This window comes from Dipodomys merriami, unplaced genomic scaffold (genome assembly GCF_024711535.1).
Source record: "Dipodomys merriami isolate MVZ:Mamm:240054 unplaced genomic scaffold, mDipMer1.0.p SCAF_10, whole genome shotgun sequence".
NCBI lineage: Eukaryota > Metazoa > Chordata > Mammalia > Rodentia > Heteromyidae > Dipodomys > Dipodomys merriami.
Window position 1 is genome coordinate 28,918,668 of NW_027202271.1, and position 26,776 is coordinate 28,945,443.

General features: G+C 37.3%; 1 protein-coding gene across 1 annotated transcript; it reads right to left on the reverse strand.

The window, feature by feature from the left end:
• Window positions 1-704: 704 nt before the first annotated feature.
• Window positions 705-5,645, reverse strand: Ifng (interferon gamma). The gene is made up of 4 exons (XM_070036738.1): window positions 5,434-5,645; window positions 3,952-4,020; window positions 3,663-3,845; window positions 705-1,365 (listed from the first exon to the last, which is right to left on the reverse strand). The coding sequence occupies exons 1-4, from the start codon at window positions 5,545-5,547 to the stop codon at window positions 1,207-1,209; spliced, it is 525 nt and encodes a 174-aa protein (XP_069892839.1). The 5' UTR covers window positions 5,548-5,645; the 3' UTR covers window positions 705-1,206.
• Window positions 5,646-26,776: the final 21,131 nt, after the last annotated feature.

The window sequence follows — 26,776 nt, forward strand, 5'->3', positions numbered from 1 at the left end:
ATTTTGTGTTTTACTTATTATTTATCTCTCCCTTGCTCCATTTCAAATCCTCCAAGGGCAGAGATTTCTGTGTTTTGTTGACTAAATAAATACATTTTGATTGACAGAATGGATTCTCACTACAATATATAAGGAGAACACAATTACTCCTTTTCTCCAGCAAGATAAAATAGGAGCTTGGAGAATATAAATAAGCCATTAAAGGTTATGCTACTTGCAGTGGTATAACCCAGGCCCAGCCTACTCCTCTTCTAGAACTAACACTGTCTCAAATCCAGTGATGTTTTCCCAAGATAGATGAGAAAAGGGATACCAAGATGGGATAGGAAGTGAAAGAGAAACTAGAAATAAATTCTCTGTGACAAGCTAAGCAATTTGATTACTTTCCATAAAAGAATTATGTATTGAATGATGGAGTAATCAAATTCATAGCTTATATGATGCAAATAGCTTCCATCCTGATCAGTGAAGACAACAAATTCCCAGGGGAGAGAAATACCACATTTAATGCAGTTTTAATTCAGCACTGAGATTTCCAAAACTAAAATTGACATTCTTCCTTCTAATTCATTAGTATGTCAGTCATTACCATAGTCTTCCGGGTAAGGGGGAAAAAAACTTGACACCACATGACTATGGAAGTATGCTTTTACTTTATTCATAGGTATTAGGTAACAATTAACTAAAGAAGTAAGTTCCTTTCCATTTGCATGAGGTCACAGCTGTCAATCATAGTCAGGAGCAACAAGCCTGAAATCTCCTTAGATGCTAGTTTGATCAGGGAACAGGCCATATTACTTGACACGTCCAAGTGCCATCTGACAAGCCGTGAAAACAGTGGCTCAGAATACAGATAGAAGTTCTCAGATAGGCAATGGCTAGATGATGTCATTTCAGTTGCAAGTATTTTTTGTGTCTGTTATCAAATGAAACAAATGCATAACCTACACAGTCTGGCTTAGGTCAGCTGTTTATTGGCCCTTAAGACAAAGCCTCATAATCTTGGCTAATTAGTCAAAGAGGATAAAGCATCAAATGAAATCATTACAGGGTACAGGAACTATAAATAATACATATAATAATAGATATGCATTTTCATTACATAATAGTTGCAATTATAAATACTTCTGTAGTTAACGAAACTACAAATATGTTTTCCATATAAATAATTTTAAATATTAATAAATAGATTTAGACTTAAATTTTTCAAAAGCTGCTGGCAGGATGACCCTTATTTGTATGGCTTGCAAGCCCAAAACAACACCGACTCCTTTTTCGCTTCCTTTGGGTAGATCTTGGTAACAGATCAGTCATCAGTCTGGTGAGTTCAGACATCGCTTTGCGTTGGATCTGCACATCATTTACCTAATAGGAAACAAAACAATAAAGTTAACTTTAGATAATGATAATTATCATTGTGAAGATTTAATGGTGTTTGTGGCTTTAAAATAAATAAATAAATAAAATGTAAAAAAATAATTTTATGTGTGGAAGCCATCAAGACAAATTCGCCTAACAGTCAGTAAAATTCCCATATAAATAGTCAGTAAAACTGGAAATCGATTTTTTTAATGTGATTCTCAGTAGTAATATATTTACTCAGTATATAATATTTACTTTTTTAGCACTTAAAGCTAAAAGGACAATTAAATTTCAAGTGTGTAATAATAGGGAATAAGGTGCATTAGATCATATGTCTAACTTTACTGCTGCAAAAGTCTCAGAATTATATATTGGAAAAGAGCTTTGCAGTGGAATAGGGGAAAAATAGGTGTGGTTTACTTCTCCATGCAGTGACATTGAACTTAATCACTTAACCTGTCTCAGCCTCTGCTTCTCATCTAAGCAATGTTGAGATTGGTGAGGAGACCTGAGTCTAACAGCTGTATCACTTATGGGTTAGTATCTGTAGCAATATCAATGGCTTCTCTAGGCAATGCTCCTCAGCTTTGGCCTGTAGCAGACTAATCTGAAGATCTAACAAAGAACTTAGAGATCCAGATTCGAGAGGGAGAAAGCGCTTGCTGTCATGTGGTCACTAAGTTCCTCAGGTGATTCTGTTACTCACCAACATGTGAGAGATACTGATACAGTGAAAACTAGAATTCAATTGTTTTTTCCACATTAGGTCAATCCCATCATTTCCAGAATGGGATTCAAAATAAACTCCAATTATATTCTTATGATAATAATCAATTTACTGATATAGAACATTTACAATTAATAATTACAACACCTTTTTCTATATAATCCTTCTACACCAGCAAATGACACTAATTACATTTCTTCATTCTAAACAATTGGGGTCATTTACATTTATGTTTCTTCTCAGTGATGGAAACACTGTGGCCATGAATGACTAGGGAATTTCTAGGCTGCAGAACTCATTGGTAAAAGGTATGGCAGATATAAAATATGTTTTCAATTGAGCAAAAGAAGACAATAATCATGAACCAGGAGGATTAGAGCTTGTAGATAAAAATCAAGATTTTTTTAAAATTTTCTAGATCTAGTTTGCATGGAGTAAAAAAGTTTCTACCCTGCCTTGTAATAACTTTTTTTTCATGTTCAAAACATCAACAAGAATCTAAGAGACTTATCCAGGACTGAACAATAAGACAGAGATTACTCTGGGTTAAGAACAAGTGTTTCCTTACTGTCTAGCCTATGACACAAGGAGAATTGTTCCCATCTCTCCTTTTAGACTTAGACCTGAATGAGAGACAGACATGGATATATTGAAAGCTGGCACTAATTCTCAGGGCATAAATCAGGCAAGGACACCTGTTCGTCTCAGTCGAGTCCATTTATATCAAAGTCAAAGGATTTGGAAGCCTTAGTGCTCTAGATAAAATTCTGGAAACAGGATTTGTCTTTAAATTTTTATCCTTCAGATTCTAGAAGCCATAAATTAATGTTTTAAGGAAGCCTAAGGATTCTTGTACGCAAGTATTAACCAAACTCTCCTTTCATAAGATAGAAATTCTACCTTTATTTTTCTCCTCAAAATAAATTGAGTTGCATAAACTGAGAAAATGAGAGATTGTTAGTGGATACCTCTAGAGTCCTCTCAAAAGCTTTCTTTTCTCTCATTCTCATTTTCTCTGTGTAGCATTGTAGAAACGCTACCGGAGATCACAAAGGAAATGACAAAATGCCCATAGTTAACTCAACAACTTTCTTTCAAGATGAGGAAATTAAGGCCTAGAAAGGCATGTGATTCATCTGAGGTCACAGTTCCTTGTGGCCAATTTAGAAGGTGAACACAGATCTTCTCACCTCCTCCCACTGCTCTTTCCACTAAGACACTCAGCCTCCTGTCCAAAGCAAGACAATTTCCACCACATAAACAAGACTTCATGAGAGCACTGCTTCTCAATAAGCCTCCCTACTGAGTCACCTACTTCCTCCTGACTGGACTTGGCCATCTTGTGTGTGATGGTTTTTAAAGCCTGTGTTCTTCCAACCAATAAATCTAAATGATTGCCATGCAGACCTGACAAGTTCATTCAAGAGCACACATGGAATTATTTCAGGGAGCGTTTTAGCTCGGGGTTCCTTTTACAGCTTCAGCAACCCCTAAGCAAATGATTTCTACTTTCTGGGAACTATGCTCTGACAAATTCCTCTGCAATGAAACCAAAGAATTCATATCGCCTCACCGGAAGTTGAATTACATTTTTGAAGTCATTCAGTTTGTTGGTGCTGCTGTTGAAGAATCTAATGAATAATTCTTCCTTAATGGTGTCCATGCTTTTTTGGATGATCTGGTTGTCCTTTAAGTTGTCAAAGACTTTGAAGTAGAAGGAGATAATTTGGCTCAGAATTACTTTCTTATCACTCTCCTTAGGAGAAAAGAGCACAAAGAGAATATGTGATTTTTTTTTTCCATCAGTCAATAAGCCCCAAGAAAAATCAACAAATAGAAAGTCAGCCACATGTTCAGCTTACCTCTTTCCAGTTCTTCCAAATATCTTTGAAAAGAGGCTTTTTATCTGCTACATATGAACCGCTTGCATTCTGAGAAAGGAAGGAAAATTGTTTTATAATGTGTCCATTAAAAGTGTACATCAATGTCCTACAAATGTATGTCAGTGCATTGAACTCAGAGGTCTGACAGTAGTCACTGATTTCCTTCTTATCCCTTCTGTTTAGCGATAACCATGTGTATTGCAATAAGCTTTTTTCTTTTCTTTTCTTTTCTTTTTTTTTTGTCGGTTGTAGGCCTGAACTCTGGGCCTGGGTACTGTCCCTCAGCTCTTCAGCTCAAGGTGAGCGCTCTACCACTTGAGCCACAGTGCCACTTCCAGCTTTTTCTGCTTATGTGGTGCTGAGGAATCAAACTCAGGGCCTCATGCATGCAAGGCAAGCACTCTACCACTGAGCCACCTAAGCTTTTATGTTAGATTTACCAAAGACTATTACATTCTTTCAGTTTTATTATTCATTAACAAAATCCTTAAATTGCATCATCACAAATGAACTCAACAAGGCTCATGGCACTTCAAGTGTCCCAAATAACTATAGCAAGATAAAGAAAATATTTCAAACATAATTTTTAAAAAATTGAGCAAAGCCACCACACTATAAGATCTATAAGATAGTTCCTCCCTATGGTACAGACTTCTATAACAGCTCCCTGTATTCTGGTACAGGATTGTATTATGTCAGCTTCAAATGTAGCTCCAAATATATGTGTATTAAGAGAGATTTGATTTATACTGTGGGAATAAAATTGATTATGAGTGTATGAATATTATTATAATAGTATAATAAGAGCTTAAATTTTGGACAAATAATAACTTATTTTAAATTAAAATGTTTTCATTACCCACAAATAAAAAGCAAAAAAGAAATTCATAAAATAAAAAAGTAAACCCTAAGCTAGAATCCTAACTTACAAAATCTCAGTGAGTGAATGCCTTCAAGAATAATTCACAGGTAGAATTATAAAATCACCTTTTGAGAGTGACTTTTTTTTAACCCAAACTTTAAGAACTAAACTTCCTTTGACTTTTAATTGATAAATTATTTCCTACTACTATTTTCAGTGAGGCTTTTCATTCTTTATGTCACTTTAATTGTAGTCTGAAAAGCAGAAACTAAAGCAAATCAATTTTTTTCATATGTATACTCCTTGACTAATCACAACTGAATGGATTCTCGCCACAAAATTATCAATATTATTACATTTTATGACTATATTATGCCCATATTTTGAGAGAATGCACTCTAAGTCTCTGTTGAAAATTGGCAAATGGTTAAGTCAATGAATACAGTGTTCAGTCAAGAAACATCCTACCTACAACAAACAATATAACACTACATCTTTTCAAAGTGACCATGTATTGGAGATAGTGGCCTATCAAGATACAAAGCAACATTTACTTATTTCTAATCACAAGCCAAATATTATTTTAAAGTCATACTTACAAAATAGTCCTTTAGGCTGTCTATTTCTCTAAAAATTATGTCTTGGTCATAACAGCTTGAAGAATCCAAAACGATGCAGAGCAGCAGAACTAAGGCACAACTTGTGTATTTCATTTTTAGAGGTATCAGGCTGAAGGAGTTAAAATCAGAAGCTCCTATATTGTCAACCAGGTCAAAAGGCCTTAGCTGATTTTTCTTTTCTAATTGCTGATCTGCTGGTGATCAGAACAATGTACTGCATCTCATTTTGCTGCTGGTATTTATACCCAATTGAAGCTCATCAGGATTACGTATTTTCACAAGTTTTTCAAGATGAGATGGTGACAGATAGTCAGGGATGCTAGTTAGTCTGAATTAATAACTATGGTTTGTGGCATTTTGGTGTTGTAGTTAAAGTTTCCTTTCAATTCCTAAGGCCACTCGATGATGAGACAGACCCATTTTCCCACTTGTACCATTCTTGTGGGATTCTTTGAAAGCACTTTTACTTCACACCTTTCAGGGTCTGGAAATTTTTTTCCTTTTTGCATCTCCCCCCTTTTCTCTTGTAAAATATTGACTCCTCATCCAAAAAGCACACTGATCATTTGTTTGTGGTTGGGAAGAAGTAAAAAAGGAAATTCTGGGGCCACTAAAACTTTTACAAAGGGGAAGCCTTTTTCAATTTTTCTTGCAAATCACCACAAAGCAAGGAAAGAATATGGTTAAAAACCCAATGTGGTGAGGAAGTCCTTCATCAGAGTTTAGTAGAATATCTATCACAAGTTTCAAATTGCTTTACATCAACACTGCCCAGTAGAAATATGTTGCAAACCATATAAGTAAATTTAAATTACCTAACATTCCTATTGATAAAAGTAAAAGGAAACACATAAAATAATTTAAACTATTACATTTAAAAGAACATATTCAGAATGCTTTCAATGTGTATAAATACACATTAATAGTGAGATATTTTACATTTGTGTACCATACTAAATCCTTAAAATCCAGTATGTTTTCTGTACATTCAGCAATTTCACTTCAGACTAGCTATATTTCAAATGTTCAATAGCCATTTGTGACTATTGCACCTAGAGCTCTAGTAAATCAATTGTTTCAAATAATCATTAATGCTAGAGAAAAATTTTAACTCTTTCTTTTTTCTTCTCAGCTGTAAGAACAACAGAATTCCTTCCCTTTGCAATTTATTTATAAATAATAAATATTCAGGAGAGCACAGAATTCCCTCTACTCTTTACTTCCAATCCATCTTGCATTTCTACTTGCACTATGTACATTGAAATATGGTGGTTAGATGTACAAACTTCAATTCTGGCTCTACTGCTGTTCAGTTCTAAGATCAGGAGGAAGAATCTTAACTCTTCTGTGACTCAGTTTCCTTATTTCTAAATTAGGCTTCACAATAGATCTCCTAACAGTTGAATGTTAAATCAGGCAATCATTTGAATAGTAGATAAAATGTTGTCTATTGTTATTTGGGCAAGTTGGATGATTCAAATTAAAAAAAAAAAACCTCTGAACTTTGTTCATGCAATTCCTTTGTCTCTGAGTTTCCCTTGTCTTCATTTGTATCTACCCATCCAGGTACTGCCTAAAATCATTTTCATGAGGTCTCCCAATTTTTTTTCCACTTAAAATTACATTTACATCCTCTTTAGCACTTGGCTCATACTTTATTTATAGAGTCCTACTCCCTTGGTCTCATATTGAGTTAGTTTGTTCATATATGGCTGAACCCATCTTTAACTAAATTCCCCCAAATCAGATATTGTTTCATTGTGTCTATGGCATCCTTTTCGTCACTAAACACTTCAACATGGAGATCTGCTTATGGACATCACTGAATAAATATAGATCTGGAAGCTTACTTAAGGATCTGTTTTGAGATATTTGCCATCAAGTTCCAATCCCAATGCCATCAGGCCCATCCTATAGGAAACTAGCTTCTATTAAATAAGATTTGTTGTCAATGTTAGAAACATGATACTATGTGTGTTTAGCTGATACCTATGGACTGGGACAATTCTATGCATTATTTTATGTGTAACAAAAGAAGACTTTTGAGAAATTATTTTCTCAAATAAACAAAATCAAAGCATAGCTGTGAGATCAAAAGCTCCCATTCAGCAAGTGAAGAGTACAGAAATTACATTGCTGCATGTAAAGCACTAATGCTGCTCTCTCCAAGAAAAATGTGGTCCAAAGAAACACTTAGCATATCCTTGAGATATGCATTGGCCATCCATATGTTCTAGGAAACCAATAACAAACTCTGAGTTGCTAAAACAAATATTCCAAATTTTCTAGAAAGGATTAAAAATTATCTCTACTTACTTTTTTTTTGGGGGGGGGGTCCGGTCATGGGGCCTGAACTCTGGGCCTAGGCGCTGTCCCTCAGCTCTTCAGCTCAAGGCTAGCGCTCTACCACTTGAGCCACAGCACCACTTCCAGCTTTTTTCTTTTTGCTTATGTGGTACTGAGGAATGGAACCCAGGGCCTCAGGCATGCAAGGCAAGCGCTCTACCACTGAGCCAACTTCCAAGCTCCTCTACTTACTTTTTTAATTATCCACTGGAATATGTTGCTGGAAAGAGAAACTTCGTGTAGTGGGATCCATAATAGGGAATGATATGTAGCCTCAACATTCATTAAGAATGCATACTCAAAATTTGGCATATATTAAGACTGTATTTATAATATGGTCAATGTTTAGAGTTGGTTACCATATGGCTAAAATCCAAGCTCTAATAACTCTTGATGGAATGATCAAACACAGAATTGCTGAATGATGAAGATTGCTTATGATCTATTCTTTTACTTTCTGAATTTGTAAATTGACACTAAAAAGGCAGTGTGCTTCCGTTCATTTAACTGCTTAAATGTCCTGAAACAAAAGCTAAAATATTTTCCTTAATCAACGTGTCCTCTATCTGACCAATACCCTTTAAAATTATTGTGTGTGCCTCTACCTTATGTGTTACATATATGAGTTAAATGATTAAGTCGGGCTTTAATTTCTGGAAATTTTTGTTCTACTTAAATGCCTTAAAAATGGTAAGACTCATAGAGAAAACCCTAGACACAACCTAATAAAAACCTAATAAATAATAATAATAATAAATAAATAAAACCTAATAAAAGCCTAAGAAGAAAAACAAAGAATGACAGAAAAGAAAAACAAGTTTTCTTCAATGTGATGGGTTCTATGGGCCAGATAAGAAAAGACTAACAAAGAGAGTGAATGGTGAAGAACATGGGCAGAGCAGCTCACTTGAACATACGAAAAGTGAATACTGAAAGCTGCTGAGATTATGTTAAGAAGGGGAGTAAAATAAGAAAAGTGGCTGAACAGGTGAGATTGATCTGAATTCATTATACACATGGGTGGAAATGCCTCAATGAAAACCTTGCACAATCAATGTATGCAATAAAAAAAAGTTAGAAAAAATACATATGGTAAATCTAAAAGTAAAGGCTTTTAAATTTTTGACTGGACATCCCAGAAATCCCAACTTCAAGGGGCTTATATTTTATTTCATTTTATATTCTTTCCTGCAAATTATATGGGCTAGGCTTGCATCCCAGACTGAAAATGAGTAGTCTACTAGTTTTTTTTTTCCTTTAGATGTACGATTCTTTCGTTCAGAATGTGGTCTCACTACAATGGCATATCCTTTCATGATCTTTTCCTGTCTTGCCACCTTTGCAAAAAAAGAAATTTCATTCTTGGTGTTGCCTGTAAAGCACGTATGTTATACATGCAAACTAGAGGTTTCGCACCTTGTTCATCTGGCCAATGCTAAACCTACACAATAATTCACCACCAAGATATCCTTTCAAAAAGCCAAGGCATAACCAGGGGGGATTTAAAACTTTCTTTTTTCTTTGCAGTTCAGTTTTCTTTCTGAAAACTGGCTAAGGTCATGCATTCTGCATCAGCAAGATGTCATGGGTATCTCATGCGATCCCTGGTCTAGATGGAGGAGGTAGTCAGAAGACAAATCTTTTTATTTTTTAGTGTAATTTTTATTAGTAGTAAGTTTTTTATTGTGAAAATACCGTACAGAGGGGTTACAATTACATGAGCAAGGTAATGAGTACATTTCTTATCAAGTATTGTTGCCTCCTCCTTTGTTTCCCCTTACCATCCCTGCCCTCCCAGAGTTGTAAAGTTCGTTTTTCGATTTGTCTGAGACAAGCAGAAACGGTCAGACAAGTTGATGTTAGGCGAAACGAACCAATGGTTTTTCTTTCTTGCGATTGTTTCTAACATATTTATAAGATGATTTCTTTGTTGCTTTGTGTGTCCCTCCCCCACAGAAGACAAATCTTACACCTTGGTCTCTCTCTTCCTCTCCATCTGCAGTCAGATCCCTAACACTCACAACCAAACCGTCTCATCCAGACGGTGGTGTAGTTTCCTTCCGCTCACTATGAGTCAATGTTGGATTCATGCCCCCACGCGATATCGACTCCTCAAGCTCCTGACATCATGCGGGCTGAGTCTACGGAAGAGACGTAATAGAATGGAAGCCCCACAATTTGACTCATAAAATCCCATAGGTGAGAGTTTTCTTTTCTGAATAGATGACTGCTTTCCATTTTTCTTATGGGCCAAATGAGCAACTTTGCCGAGTATTTCAAAGAATATTGTAGACCTGCAGAACAATCCTCGGTTTACAATAGTCTCCGCTTTATGTCAGCTAGGAACATTCATTGGTGATCTAGAGATTTGTGGTGGTGTTTTTCGTTGCTGTTTTTGTTTTTCATCAGTCATGGGGCTTGAACTTTAGGGTTTGGGCACTGTCCCTGAGCTTTTTCACTCAAGGCTAGTGATCTACCACTTGGAGCCAGAGCTCCACTTCTGGTTTTGGGGTGGTTAATTAGGGATAACTTTGCCTTTCTTTCCCCAGTTGGCTTTGAACCAGATCCTCAGATCTCAAGCTCCTGAGTAGCAAGGATTACAGGCATGAGCCACCACAACATAGCTTGCTGGTTTATTGTTTAGTTTTATTTTTTGCTTTGTTTTGTTTTTTAATAGATTGTATTCCTATTTACTTACTCAGTTATGTGGTAAAGGGCATAACTTTTGTTTCTAAAGGAATTTTAAAGTACCTACTGAGTGCTTGACATAGAGTTGCCAAAGAAAGATGGAAGATTCTATTGTGAAAATACTTGTTTACACCTTAATTTCAGTTCATTGGTTCATACGTCATTATTGCTCGCCTATCAAATGCTCAATACTTGCCTTAGATAATTCTTTGCTCCCAGTTGTAGATAGTGCACTCTTTCTCTTCTCTATGTGCTTCTTCCCACCACATTCCTATAGTTAATAGGTCTTATTATTGGCCAAAGGAAAAATACATATCTGACATACCAATGGAAGGTAGCACCTACATTTCATAATATTTTTCCTATTAAGCCCAATATCAGCATTAAAATTTTTATTCTTAGTAGGCCTAATATTAACATTAAGATCTCAGTTCATATGCATCATCAACATCGTGTTTACTGACATGATGTGGAACTTTGAACAATTACCATACCTGACATCTAGATAATATTGTCTTTAAAATGAAGAGTTATATCCAATGAATGCTGTTTTTTTCTCATGTCTAAACTTTTGTTTCTATGACTGTGGTTTATGACAACTATAAGATATTACTAAGGAGGGGCTGGGAAGGTGGCTCAGTGGTAGAGCGCTTGCTTTGCATGCATGAGGCCCTGAGTTCGATTCCTCAGCACCACAAAAGCAAAAAGAAAAAAGCCAGAAGTGGTGCTGTGGCTCAAGTGGTAGAGTGCTAGCCTTGAGCTGAAGAGCTGAGGGACAGCACCCAGGCCCAGAGTTCAAGCCCCACGACCGGCCCCCCCCAAAAAAAGATATTACTAAGGACTAAGTTGATCTGAGGTATGGACAACAACATACTTAAGAATTCAAAGAGAAATACTTGAATGATGGGAAAACTTAACAAACTTCACCAGTGATTTGAATTTTTAAGTTGAATTTGAGCTTTAATTTTGAACTAGACTTTTGAAAAAAAACAACAGAACTTTTAAGATAGTGAAAGGAATGACACTTCATCCTTGTTCTCAATCTTCCATATGATGTAGTTTTTTTTCCTCCAATGGTTTCAGGATGGAATTTATCCTTTGGTGTCCATGAATGCTCTAAAAACATGTGCATTTTTCCAAAGGAGACTAGTCTACCTCTCATCATACAAGTTTATACATCAGATTTGAAAATTCACATTTTCCTTAAGCTACTAAGCAAAGGAATTCTGAATTCATTATGGTCCCACAAATAATCTTTCTTCATGATGTTGAGTATGCCATTATTACTGTGCTCCCAGATTCTGAGCCATGCTCATGAAGTACTTGTAAAAAAATCCAATCCATTGCTTTTAATTATTGTAAAAATTATTTATGACTTTATAATCAAAAGAAAGCCAGACAATCCAGAAAAACATTAAGAAAAGGAAAATAAGCCCAGGCGTTGGTAGCTCACAGTTATAATCCTAGCTATTCAGGAGGCTGAGATCTGAGGCTCACAGTTCAAAGCCAGCCAGGGCAGGAAACTCCATGAGACTCTTAGCTCCAATAAACCACTCAGAAAACCAGAAGTGGTGATGTGGCTCAAGTAGTAGAGCTCTCACCTTGAGCTGAAAAGCTGAGGGATAGTGCTCAGGCCCAAAGTTCAAGCCCCATGACCAAAAAAAAAAAAAAAGAAAAGAAAAAGAAAATGACCTAAAACTTCACTAGCAATTGGTTAGCACTGTTACATTTTGATACAAATGATTTCCTATTTTTTCTATGTTCCTTACAGTGACTGCACAAAATTATTCCCAAATATACTTTTGTTGTTTTAAAAAGTTAAGATTCAAGCCGGGCGCTGGTGGCTCACGCCTGTAATCGTAGCTACTCAGGAGGCTGAGATCTGAGGATCGCGGTTCAAAGCCAGCCCGGGCAGGAGAGACCGTGAGACTCCTATCTCCAATAAACCACCAGAAAACCGGAAGTGGCGCTGTAGCTCAAGTGGTAGAGCGCTCGCCTTGAGCTGAAGAGCTGAGGGACAACGCCCAGGCCCAGAGTTCAAGCCCCACGACCGACAAAAAAATAAAAAATAAAAATAAAAATAAAAATAAAAATAAAAATAAAAAGTTAAGATTCAATGATCTAGTGGATAAGTCCAAAACCTCTGTAATAAGATAATCATGTTTATTACTCTTTCATCTCCAAAATAACCAGCAAAAAGCTACACTGGAGGCATAGTTCAAGTGGTAGAGCACCAGCTAACAAGCATGAGGCTTCTGAGTTAATCTCTAGTACTGCCAAAAGTAATCACAAATTTTTTCTTCAGGAAAAAAAAAAACCTGTAAAGATCTTCTTTATTGTTTAAAAATAACCAATTAAAGAAAATGAATCAGATGGGATTTTATTGGGATCAAAATATTCTCTACCAGGAGCAAATATCTTCAAATCCAACATCTCAAAGGAGGAAGCAGCAGTCTAAGTTAGAAGGTTGTACAGGGTTTACCCACTGAGCTGGTAGGTGGAAAATCTCCCTAAAGATTCAGCAATGCTTACAGATTCATTAGGATTTTTTTCATTTTTGTTAATGTTCTGACTATGAAGATCAAGAAGAATTGATATATATTTTTCTTTTTCTTTTTTTTTATTGTGAAAATAACGTACAAAGGGGTTACAATTACATGAGCACGTAATGAGTACATTGCTTATTCAGCATTGTTGCTTCCTCCTTTTTTTCCCCTTCCCATCCCTTTCCATCTGCCCCCCTTCATCCCGCCTCCCCCTCCCCCCCGCCCCGCACCAAAGTTGTAAAGTTCGTTTTTCAACATAGCGTCTTGTACATGTCATTGTTGCAATGGGTCCACCTGTATCCCTATTTAAACAATTTGTTTTTTCCTTTCCCCTCCACAAATTATACCAACATCAAATACAGAGAAAATAGGGGTTATGCCGTGGGGGAGGGACATACAAAGCAAAAACCCTTTTTCTAATAAAGTTAGCCTGTATCAAGTATTTTATTATAATGTTAAAAAATGGGTGAAAAATATACATCAATCTAAAATATACCTGGAACTCAAAAAAATTGATGTATATTTTCCATCCATTTTTTAACACTATAATAAAATACTTGATACAGGCTAACTTTATTAGAAAAAGGGTTTATATGACTCCAGTTTTAGAAACTGAAAGTCCAAACAGTACATCATAAGCTCTGGTAAAAGCTCTCTCTCCCAGCTCATGGCAGATGGCAATGATGAGAGCCTGAAGAGAAGGAGGAATAGAATGCATTTTGAAAAAGGAAGCCAGAGAGAGGAGATCCTACATCTCTTTAGAGTGAAAGACTACCATTCACTTAAAAACTCTCAGTAGGCCTAATCTCTTAGGGATCCTACCTCCCAGAACTGACACATAAAGACAAAGACACATGAACCTTTAGGTTCATATCCAAACCATACCAAATGTACTTTCCCAAGCCCAGTTGTCCCGTGGTTTTTGTCTGTCATGGGGCTTGACCTCTGGGCCTTGAATTTGGACACTGTCCCTGAGCTCTTCAGCTCCAGGCAATCACTCTACCACTTGAGTCACAGCGCCATTTCTGGTTTTCTGGTGGTTAATTGAAGATGAGTGTCATGGATAATGATAAGTGAAATGAACCCCAAGATAAGGACACAAGTGGTTTTTTTCTTTCTTGATATTGTTTCTAATGTATTTATAAGGTACCATATGATTTTTTTGATGCTTTGTACGTCCCTCCCCCATGCTATAACCCCTGTTTTCACTGTATTTGATGTTGGTATAATTTGGGAAGCAGAAGGGAAAAAACAAATTGTTTGAATAGGGATACAGGTTGACCCATTGCAACAATGAGATGTACAAGACACTATGTCGACACTATGTCAAAAAACGAACTTTACAATTTAGGCAGGGGAGGGGGGAATGTAATTGTGGAGATGGGAGGGAAGGGATGGTAGGGGAAAAACAAAGGAGGAGGCAGCAATGTTTAATAAGAAATCTACTCATTACCTTGCTCATGTGATTGTAACCCCTCTGTACGGTATTTTCACAATAAAAAAAAAAACCTTTTAAAATTATATTAAGTGAAGTAAGCCAGGCCCAAAGAAACATAGGTCCCTCATGGTTTCCCTCATTTGCAATAGTTAGTATATGTATGAGTCAAGCAGAAGAGGTCAGATAAGGTAATGTTAGGAAAATGAACCCTAAGATATATATTTAAATGTTTTTTTTCATGCATTTGTTTCTAATGCATTTATATGATTATTTCTTTGTTGCTTTGTATGTCCCTCCCCCACAGTATAACCCCTGTTTTCACTGTATTTGATGTCAGTAAAATTTGTGGAGGGGAAGGGGAAAAACAAGTCGTTTAAATAAGGATACAGGTGGACCCGTTGCAACAATGAGAAGTACAAGTTGTCATGTCAAAAACAAACTTTACAACTTTGGTGGGGGGGTGGGGGGAGGATTTGGTGGGGGGGAGGCTTGGAAGGGATGGGAAGGGGAAACAAAGGAGGCTACAATGCTTGATTTAAAATGTACTCATTATCTTGCCCATGTAATTGTAACCCCTCTGTACAGTTTTTTCACAATAAAAAAAATTAGTTGGACATGAAAAAAAAAACCTTTAAAAAAATTTTTATTGTGAAAATACCATACAGAGGGGTTACAGCGGAATTCTACAAGGCCTTCAAAGCAGAGTCCACACCAATACGCCTCCAACTCTTCAATGAAATTGAAAGAGAAAATTATTTTTTTTTAAGTATCATGGACTTTCCTTGCCCAGGCTGGCTTTGAACCACATCCTCAGATCTCAGCCTCCTGAGTAACTAAGATTACAGGCGTGAGCCATTCCTTTCATCTGTGTTTGTATGTGCTGTTCTTAAGGCTCCAACTAGAAGCCTGGGCACTGTCCCTGAGCTTTTTTGCTCAAGGCTAGCACTTTACCACTTGAGCCACAGATCTACTTTTTGGTGGTTAATTGGAGATAAATCTCATAGCTTCCTAAGGTTCCTCAGTTCTCAGCCTCTTGAGTAGCTGGGATTACAGGTATGAGCCACTGGCACCTAGCATTCTAACACTCTTGTTCCTATCTTTGTACCACTCTGCTCTATAATCAGTTTGCTGATCATGGATCAGTTGACCAAGCCCTTAGCATTAATCTTATAGGTCTTAGAAAAATATATGAGAGAAGGATCTTCTTTTCCCACCTGAGACTTCCTGACTGGCATCATACACAACTCTGATTTACTAATCCATTCAGGCTGTACATTTAGAAGGTGTTAAAATTTCTTTTTTCCAAAAGAAAATTAGGGTGTTGTTAGGAAGATATTTGGTTACAAGAAGGGTGAGAAAATGATAGTAATGAGAGCTTTTAAGAGAGTTCCTGAGTCAAATATTTAAAAGAATTAATAAAATGCCTTAAATCCTTGATGTGTTAGCATTATAATGAGCACTACCAGGACTGTCAGTGCAAAGACTGCACACATACCCAGTCAGCTCATGCTCATTCCACTGAAAAGACTTTGGAAGGACTTGTAATTCATCTAACTTGTTTCTTCTTCCAGGCACAGAGAGCTTGCCTACATTTCCCAGATTTTCTCTCAGACATGTATGGACGTATGTCTGAGTTCTGGCCCATGAGTAGAAGTGACATGTGGTCTCTTCTCTTCTCTGTTGACCAACTTGATTCAAGTGTGTGTAGTGACCTCAGTAGAAACAACAAAGATAGTAAAGTCACAGGATGAATTTTTTTCAGATCCAACCTATTGCTCTGGTAGATGCATTTGGAGCTTTCCATGAGGAAGAAATAAACCTGAATTATGTTAAAGCCATCATACATTCGAGAATATTCATGTTACCTTAACTAATACAGCTTAACAAATGTAACTTAAGGTAACATGTTACATTACCCAGGAGTTACTGAAACTATATATTAACTAACAGTAGCTTCTACCTAAATGAGAAATACATAGGTTCATTTTATTATATAAAATTTTAAGTCATTTTGGCCTGTGGCCATGCCTATAATCTTAACTACTCAGCAGGCTGAGATCTGAGGAATGTGGTTCAAACCCAACCTGGGCAGAAAAGGCCCCAAAAGACTTTTATCTTCAATTAACTACTCAAAAACTGGAAGTAGAGCTGTGGCTCAAAGTGGTAGAGTGCTAACCTTGAGCAAAAGACACCAGGAACAGTATCCAGGCTCTGAGTTCAAACCCCACACCCAACAAAAAATATTTTAAATACTTTAAAATAAACACTGCTAGGGACCAGTGGCTCACACCTATAATCCTATCTACATGGGAGGCTGAGATCTGATTCAAAGCACTGAAAGTCTGTGAGACTCTTATCTCCAATCAACCACCAAAAAGCTAGAAATGGAGCTGCAGCTCAAGTGGAAGAACACTAGCCTTGAGCAAAAAGAGAGCTCTGAGACAGTGCCCAGGCCCTGAATTCTATAGCCTCAGGGTCAGCAAATACACACACACACACACACACACACACACACACACACACACACACACACACACACACACACACACACACACACACACACACACACACACACACTGCTCACACAGTGCTCTTTTGCCTTGTTGGATTACATTGTTCTAAAACCCACTCCTTGCCTACATACCGTAACACTGAACTATGTTTGGATGTTTTCCTTTGGGGATTGCCTTCTTAAGACTTTTTTTTTTCAATTTCAAGATTTATAAAGTGACTCTGCTCATTTTCTATTTATCGGGCTTTTAAATTTCAATGTTTTGACATCCTTTTGTTTCTGTTGGGCTTTTTCCTTAATATATATATATTTTTTTTATTGTAAAGATACTGTACAGAGGGGTTACAGTTACATGAGCAAGGTAATGAGTCCATTTCCTATCGAGCCTTGTTACACCCTCCTTTATTTTTCCCCAATCATCCCTTTCCTCCCCAACTCCTCCCTCCCCTCTCTTACCTTCCTAAGCCCCCACCCCTGCAAAGTTGTAAAGTTCATTTTCATCACACTGTCCTGCTTGTTTTCATGATAATTTTCCTAATTCCTCAAAAGAATTGTAGTGGCTAACATCTAAAGGTTTTTTCCATTCCTTGAATTCCAAAAGGCAACAATTACCACAATGCTAGATAAGAAAGCTAAAGTTCTCAGCTTTTTTCCTACTTCCAGTGTCTTACTTCTTTCAGATTATAGCAGATTTCTTTCTCTAGACAACTTTAAACATGCATCAGTTTCTTTAATTAAAATTTAATTAAAATTGAGCATCCCCAAATCATGATATATGACTTGCTCTATTTGAAACTTATAAACATCATTTACTCATTAGAATCATATAACTAATAATTCCAGTCACAGTTATGGTTTCATTAGGAAGCATATTAAACAAGAAAAGTATAACAATAAAAACACATCTTGTCTTCCACGTTATTTTTTTCTTAAGAAAAAAATCAAAATATCAAAAAGGAAGAAATTGAAGTGATACAAGATATCATTAGCTGATGCTGAATTTCAAAGTATTGAAGGCCTGCCTAGTAATCATGAGTTCCTGAGTCCAAATTGTAGGATCACCAAAAAATTCAATCCTTCCATCTGAAAAGTGAAAAAGCACTCAAGACTGGGAAATCCTTTTTGGTCATCCCCAGGTGAAATTTGAAATCTTTTTCTAGGTGGCTTTTTTCAGCAAGTCTGTCAAGCTTCTGTTCTATTGGTCTGTGGTCGGGGATTTCCTTCAAGGTGCGAGGTGTAAGGTAGTACCTCCTGTGTCAGTGAGCAGAATGGTGGTGGCTTCTTTAGCTTTTCTTCTCAATCACATGATTGGATTTCCCAGGACAGAAGTTTCAAACTCCTGTTTGACCTGACTACCATCTTCTTCCTGTGGATTACCCTAAGGGGCAGGGGCGGGGTGGGGGGGGGGGGGGAGAAATTGCTCTTCATTCCCCTGTCATGAACTGATGTCACACCTCCTGTCTCAGCTAACCTGGTCATCTCCCCCTGGGCATGGAACCCAGAGTGCTGAGTGCCAATGGCACTCCCAGAGACTCCGGACTCAGCAGGTGACAGCAGGCCAGACAGAGTGCTCTACTGAAGACTCCGGAGGTAGTACTTCCTCTTGTCTGAAGATGGGTAGACCATCTGCAGAGTACCAGAGCTTGACAGTTGGTTTTGCATCTTCCCTCTACTGAGGTCAACACACTCTCCCGGTGGCAGCTGCCACAGCTGATGCCAAGGCTTGAACACAGTGCAAATATGGACAGATCCACGTAACCAACCTCATCTGAGGTTTATGGTTATCCTCCTCATTAGATGGTAGCATCCTACATCCCAAGCATTGTATCTTAATCTCCCTGTCTCTCACAATGCCAGCTCAGGGATTTGCAGGAAGGATCTAATAACTCTTGACTACAAAGGGCCCAGTACTTAAGCTCAAAGAGACCTCAATGCTTTGTTCCCATACAGGGAACAAAGTGGTACCTCATGATATGATTATTTTAGCTTGCCCCTTTATCTGTCTTGTTTTTCTTTCCCTAGAAGCTGTATTGTTGTCAACCACAGAAGCTGCTACTAGTGTTCATTCACCAGTTGCTGCTAATGATAAATCACTTTCATGACCAACTAATTGAGTAACATCAATTTAAAAAGATACCTCAAAGAAAAGTGGTCATTTCTTATTACTGCACAGGATGGCCTTCCTCCTTGACTTTACAGTGACATTCAATTCCATTCATTTCCTGTACTATTGTATTTAGTGTATATCTGTACATAATATATGTAAACAACTTACTTGTACATGATACTCACATGATATCCTGGCATTACTGATAAATCTTCTTTTTAAAGTATTTCTTCATTACAGACATAGAAGCTAAACTGGGCTTGAATTCTGGTTCTCTCTCTTACTAGTTAGGTGAACCTGAGGACATTCCTTAAATTCAGATTTAACTGACAATCATGTCATCTACTTATGCTGTCTGTGAGATAATCAAATGAGTTGTATATGAAATTCTTGGAACAAGACATTGTTCCTAGGTCAGCTGGGACTGTTCTGCTACAGGTAGAACAGTTTCAGGTATACATCATACATCTTTCACTCTGTAATATGTAGTCATGTAGATCATGTCCTTCATGTGAAAGGAATGAAGTTCAAGAGATCAAACCAAATCCTGTAGCATATGTTAGACTTCTGTTTATTCAGTGTCCATTAATACTTAATTGGTCAAGTTCAGCTACCTGGGCAATCCCAACATTTTTGCGACTACATAGTACAGTGGTTGGAATAAAGAAAAGGAAATGTGTGAGTATTTCTAACGCAATGAATAGTTAAGAATCAAAGCACCAATCTAAGCTACTTTCAGGTTTCAGAGAATGGCTGGAATTGATTATTCACTCACTCCCATGTATTATCCCATGGGACTAGTCCATGCTATTCAACATTTTGGTGACCTGGGTGATGGTTTTAGCCTACTGAGCAGACAACCACCTTTGAAGTTTGCTAAGACTGTCCAGTCTACCACAAATATGGTGATGTTATCGCACTAACTTTGGTCTTGGGAATGGCACTCTTAGAAAGAGAAATTCACTTTGACCATCCTCAAGTCAGATAGCCATGCTCCAGTTTAAGGATATTCTCAAGTTTAACCTGAGACAAGTATCCTGGGAGTAAGTCAGCAAAAAAGTTGAGTTGTGGTTCATCTTCTCCTAAATTTCACTTAATATTATTTATAAGAAAAAACGGGGAAGGTATTACTTCCCTATTACTCCTGCTAAATCACATACAAATTTGCCATATTTGTCCTGCTCATTCACATGTGTATTTTCTTTGAGGAGTTTAAATACCTGGAAATCAGATTCCCCAAATTCCACACTTCTGAGAGTGTAAGGATGTACGTGTAAGTGAAAGGAATGAAGAAGTAATGTACTACTCTATGAAAAAGCTTTTGAACTGGTGATGGGATGAGGGTAGTATTTATTATTTATTGACTACAATATTCAATTGATAATCTGCTGTTCATATCTCAACACATGGTGACAACACTCTGGAGATTCTGGATTTCACTCATGAACAGTCATCTCTAGGCCAACTGAAAGGAACATCTTCAAATACTCTTAAGTCATCTTCTTGCTTCATTCCTTCCAGAGAATCTGGTACTCCACTTTTGATTGTTTAGGCTTTTAATTTGCAGCAAGGCTTAACTGATTAACTAATTCAGGGTGCCTGATATTGGTTCTTCTTAGTTTTCTCATTTTCAACAAGCTATTTATTTATATAATAATGTTCATTGCGTGCTATGTAATTTTCTAATACTGAGATGGTATTTAATGCTATTAAAATAGATAATAACTCTACCCTCAAGAAACTTACAGTGTAAATGGAAAAGTAGAAAGCAGACACTCAAGCAAGAGGAAAATAGGTAGTTTCAGAATGTGGTAAGTGCTAGGAAGGAAATTATTCAGGTAATAGGAATAAAAGTTGACTACGGGTGGGTGGTATGAACAAGGTTATTTCAGATTGCGTGTTTAGAACAGATTTCCAAGCTGTGTGGTCATTGATATTTAAGCTGAGACTTAGAAGATCAAAGTTAAGGCAGCTATTGCTACTGGAGAAAGAACATTGCAGGTCAAAACAACAATGGGTTCAAGGGCCTTCATTTGAGAAACTTGATGTGCTCAAGAAAAAAGAAAAGGGCCAGGATGGGATAAGATGGAGTTAGAAAAGCAGAGACTAAGAGCTAGAGGAGAGTAGGGTAGGGTGAGGCACGTCAGTGCTATTCTGGGAACTAAGAGACATTTTTGTAGCCTATTCTTTTTATTACTATTTTATCTCTGTTAAATTTGTTGGAAATGTTAGAATATTATTTTTAAAATACCCAGATGAACAAATTCTATTCTATTTAGCACTCAGTTTAAAATTTTCTCAACATTTGGCAAACTTAGACCACTCTCTTATCCACTCTTTCACCCTAGTTTATCTTAAAGAAAATTCCAGATATTTGCATCTAGAAATACTTAGACATACTTCAGAATGTGTAAGAAATAAAATTTCTTAGAGGGGCAAACATGATCGAATAATATTATGTATGTATGTATAAGTGTGTGTAAATATATATATGGACAGAGAGAGAGAGAGAGAAATACTACAATGGAACCCCTTACTTTGTACAACTAATGTGCATTAATAAAAAGAGGGTAAAACTTCTGTCATTAGTACACATATAATCAACAGTTATTCAACCAAACCAAGCATCTGATAAATGTCTTTTTCTATACAATTTAGTTGAATTGAAAATAAAATATAAGTATGCTACATTTGTTAAATCTGTAAGAGCTCTCACACTACTTACTTAGTTGTTAATGAAACCAGGTCATTGGTGCTGATAGCTTCCAGAGTCCCTTAAAAGCTAGCAATTACCTATAGTGACATAGCAGACTTCCCTTTGAGATGTCAGCAGGGTTCTTCAAATGTGTTTTGAATTCCTGCATAGTAGCAGGAGATACATAATGGTTGGGACTGGTTTTTGTGTTTGTTTGTTTATTTGTCCTATGTTAAGATAGAATACTGGTTTCAGGCATTGTTAGCTAGATAAAACCATTATAATGGGGCAGTGGCAAGCCATGATTTATGCTGCAAATATTACCTTGGCTACTGTGAGGTAAAAGGGTAGTGCGTGCAGATAGTAATAAGCCCTCCTGACTACAGAGGGCTGCACCTTTGTCCCTCACAGTCCCCTGATTGTCCTGGTGGAAGAGTGGAAGGCAACTGCATGATATTTGAAGCCATGTAGGGAAGAAATGACAGTAAGAGAAGAATTAGAAGATTGGCTTGCTCAAAGCTTTGGAAGAATCTAGGGATGTCTAGTGAATAAACTGTCCAAAGACTGTTCAAAGACTTCAGCTTTGCAAGCACATACTTGACAAATTCTTTTTTGGGGGGGGTCCAGTCGTGGGGCCTGAACTCTGGGCCTGGGCCTCAGCGCCACTTCCGGCTTTTTTCTTTTTGCTTATGAGGTGCTGAGGAATCGAACCCAGGGCCTCAGGCATGCAAGGCAAGCGCTGTACCACTGAGCCACCTTCCCAGCCCCTTGACAAATTCTTTTTTTTGGGGGTCTGGTCGTGGGGCCTGAACTCTGGGCCTGGGTGCTGTCCCTCAGCTCTTCAGCTCAAGGCTAGCACTCTACCACTTGAGCCACAGCGCCACTTCCGGCTTTTTTCTTTTTGCTTATGTGAGGCTGAGGAATCGAACCCAGGGCCTCAAGCATGCAAGGCAAGCGCTCTACCACTGAGCCACCTTCCCAGCCCCTCTTGACAAATTCTTAATTGGAGTTCCACTCTAAATTATTTTCTGTTAGGCTCCTCAATCATAGAAAAACTTGATTGTAAGGACAAATAGGTTAACTACCATATCTTCTTTTCCAAACTCAGTAGGAAATTAGAAAAAATTAGTGTAACATGGATGAAGAGGAATATGAACTACTGGATTTTTATTTTTCACAAAAGGAAAATGTTTAAAGAAGCAACATGTATGCAAAGCCTGTGTTATTTTGAGGAAATTAGAAAAAGTAAATTACTTAGGAATATGGACATTACTTTTGGTGTGCATGATTTGTGCACCTGAAAACAAAATGCGTAAGATAGGCATAAAATTCACCAACAAGACGTCTCAAACTGCAGCTTCCTGCTTAAAATGCTCTGTGTCACCACAGTAACCTGCCTTTAACCACAAGTGAAGAACTCAGTTCTATTTCCTAGCCAAGATGTAGAAGCCAACAGTATTCACTTTTTTTTTCTGTTCATGTGTAACATCTTAGGAATGACCAATGACACTTTACTACTGAGAAAGAAAACTTTTCATGGTAGTAGTAACCACAGGTTCCATTGATTACTCACATTATTAAATGAGTAACATTTTTGTTTTTGTCCGCTACTCCACACAAGGAAAAAGTGCTAAATGCAAAACCACAGCCTTGGCTGTCAATGGAAATGATCATTAATGGCACCTCCATACTGCACTGAGGGCTAATTCTTGGTTAGAGGATTGTCTTAGTGGTTCCCAAATCTTGGTGCCTAAGAGTAGTATCCCTAGATAATAGAGTAGCTCTATTGAAGCTGGATAGACCAGGAAAAAAGGAGGTATGGTCAGCTTGCAGCAAATACAGGAACTATTCTTCATGTACTTCCCCTAATGAGGCATGATAGCTTAGAGAAAATGAGGCATGACAATTGGCTGCCAGAGATTCAAAGACTCAAGCTTCAAGCTACTTCCCTTAAGATTAAGGGAACAGTCATTTTAGGGGAAATGAAGCAGAATAGATGGAGAAACGAGGTACCGTCAGCTTACAGCAAATATAGGAGATAGTCTTTCATGTACTTCCCTTAAGATTAAGGGAACAAAAGTCATTTTGGGGAAAGTGAAGCAGGATAACGCAAGGAAACTGAGGCCTGGTGAAGGCAACTCAGAAATATGGTATTTAGAACCTTCCTTCAAAGAGAGACAACCAGATACGTTCCTCACCCCAAGAATTAACACCAGGTGTAATTAGATCAAAGACAAAGCACCTAGCTTTGCATAACTTTAAAGCCAGACCCTCCTGCCTTTACCCTATAAATACCCCCCAACAGCCCAGGGAGCTGTGTGTGTCTCTGGGTGTCTCCTTATGTGTGTGTGTCTCTTGGGGTCTGTCTCTGCGTGTGCCTGTGTGTAGTGGTATTTCCTTCTTGTTTTAACTTGCACTTTATGTTATATAGAGCTCAATAAGTATTAGTGTTAATATTGTATTTCAAACTGTAATCAAGGAGGCAAGTCTTATCTTTGGCAATACAAACTTGTGGAAAAAAATGAAGATTGGGAAACATTTCTTCGTCTAATTCACATGGTAGAATAAGATTGATGTTGTCTCAGCAGGAACAGAGACAAGAGCAAGAAAGACATGTCCTGTCAACATTTCTTGCTACCCAGAAAGTTGTGAAAATTGTAATTTGCCAATACACTAACACTGACGTAGGAATATAAAGTGTACACTGAAAAATGAAAATGCTATTAGGAAATAATTAGGGAAGTATATAAAATTTTGGTGGGTTGCTTGATGCTTCCATGTCTTGCCGGTATCTCTGAGCTGCCTCCCTTTCTGTCCTTAACTACTGCTTCTGTGAGAATGTACAATTCTTATAGTATAAGGGCTCCTTTCTGTCTGGGACCTCTGGAGATCAATGTTCTGAGAGCAACCCTCAGCCAAGGCTGAAGGAAGTGGGAATAAATATCCCCAAATTCCTCCCCATTGAGTAGGACCATCTGAGGGTGTGGTCTAAGCCATTACTCAGAGGTCTTAATGAGTCTAGTCCTGGTGTCCATTGTAGCTCCTGTTAATCACCCTATAGTGATCTTCTTCCTTTGTCTTCACTTATGTTTACTACACAGGATTCTGTGGGCATTAAAAAAAAACCCTGATACATTTCCTTATTTAATATCCTAATTTTAAAAATTCCTATACATCACAATGCTTTCTGTATTAAAGAGGCTAAACTTTTACCTCAATCTTTTAAATAATCTTTTTCACATGGTTCTTTACCTCTTGAATTTGTTACAAAAGAGTTTCATAAAGAAAAAGGTTTAATTTTTTGACTAAATAAAACCTATTGATCGATTTTCTTATGATGTATTAGATTTTTCATTGCTGGGACAAATACCAGAAATTTAAAGGAGAAAAGGGTTGTTTTCACTAGCAGTTTCAGAGGTTTTAGTTCAAAGTTGTGTGGATCCATTGTTTCTGGGTTTTAGTGAGGCAGAACATCACAACAGAGGGTATAAAGGAGCAAAGATGCTCACAGCTAGCTGCCAGGAAGCAGAAAGAGTGACAGGAAGCAAGAAAGGACATTTTTCCAGGGACAGTCTCCATGAGCTACTTCTTGTAACTAGACTCACCTCCTAATTTCTACTACCTCCCAATAATGCCATAAAATTATGAGCCTATTAATGAGTTAATCTATTGATAAAGTCCAATTACTTTCTAAAAGTCTCACTTCTGAATGCTGCTACATGAACCAAAAACCTTGGAACCAAACTCTTCAACACATTTGGACATGTCATACCCAAACCATAGCATATATTGTCAATTACTTTTGTAGTTTATAAAACTGATCAGCAACCCAAAATCAGTGAAATATTTACCTCTGTTTGACCAAAACATCTTTATTTGTATACTCTGTTATTTCCTTTAAATCTGGAACATTTTCTAAAGATGTGCCTTTATATCTTGCTAATTGTGCAATCAATGGAAGAGATATTACTTTGGTAATATTTGAACTTCTTAGATTTTATATTTGAGAACATGTAAGATGCTAATGGAATAAAATATTAAGAGCTGGTCGTTTTGAATTAGGAATCTTAAGAACAAATAACAACCGTCTAGTCATTTGGAAATTGTACAGATGTGTCCTCAATGCCCTTCATGTGTTTGTTTTATCTTTTTTAATGACACAGCTTCTTGAATAACAAGGACCTAAGCTGGACATCCCTAGTATACTCTTTCTGCCTCCTACAACCATATAAAGAAAATTCTCCAAAGGGTCAAAAATATCTCATGGGAGATGAATTATGAGTTATCAAGAACACTTGGGAAGATTAAACTGTTGCCAAGAATATCCTCAAGAAGTCCAGCTATATCCTCATCAACAGGGGTGGAGGAATTCTTTGACTTATCTGACTTCCACATCTTTTAAGATTTAGGAATTCAAGAGATCTCTACCCCTAAGAAAGCAAGTGATGACCAAAGAGCCCCACTTTAGTAACCCTTCCATTTCATAAAATAATTGTTATTAAAGCCAGGAATTATTGAGAATCTACAAGACCTGAGGCAATGAGGAGCCTGAGGAGACAGTGATGAACCAAATCTATTTTGCATGGTAGCTTGTGGTCTTGGCAGGAGAGAATGGATAACAATCAGGTAGCCATACTGACAAACATCATCCAGTCAATATTTAACTGCTGTCTCCAGAAAACTGTCATGGGCCTGATCCTACTCTTAATGCTGAGCCTATAATGAAACCAAGTTAGGGAAAAATGCCTGTGTCATGACAATTAATTCTAGTGAGGGAGGAAAGTGGAGAAGGACAGGAGGGAGGGAAAAAGAGAGGAAAGAAGGAGAGAAAGATTCTAGAAAGGAATGAAAAATAGATATTTGGGAACATATAACAAACTAAATTAAATTGAAAGTCATTCTAACAGGCTAAGTGGTAATTAAAAGCACAGACACTAAAGCCAGACTTTCAGAATACTCATACCAGCTTCCTGTCAGCCACTATGTGACC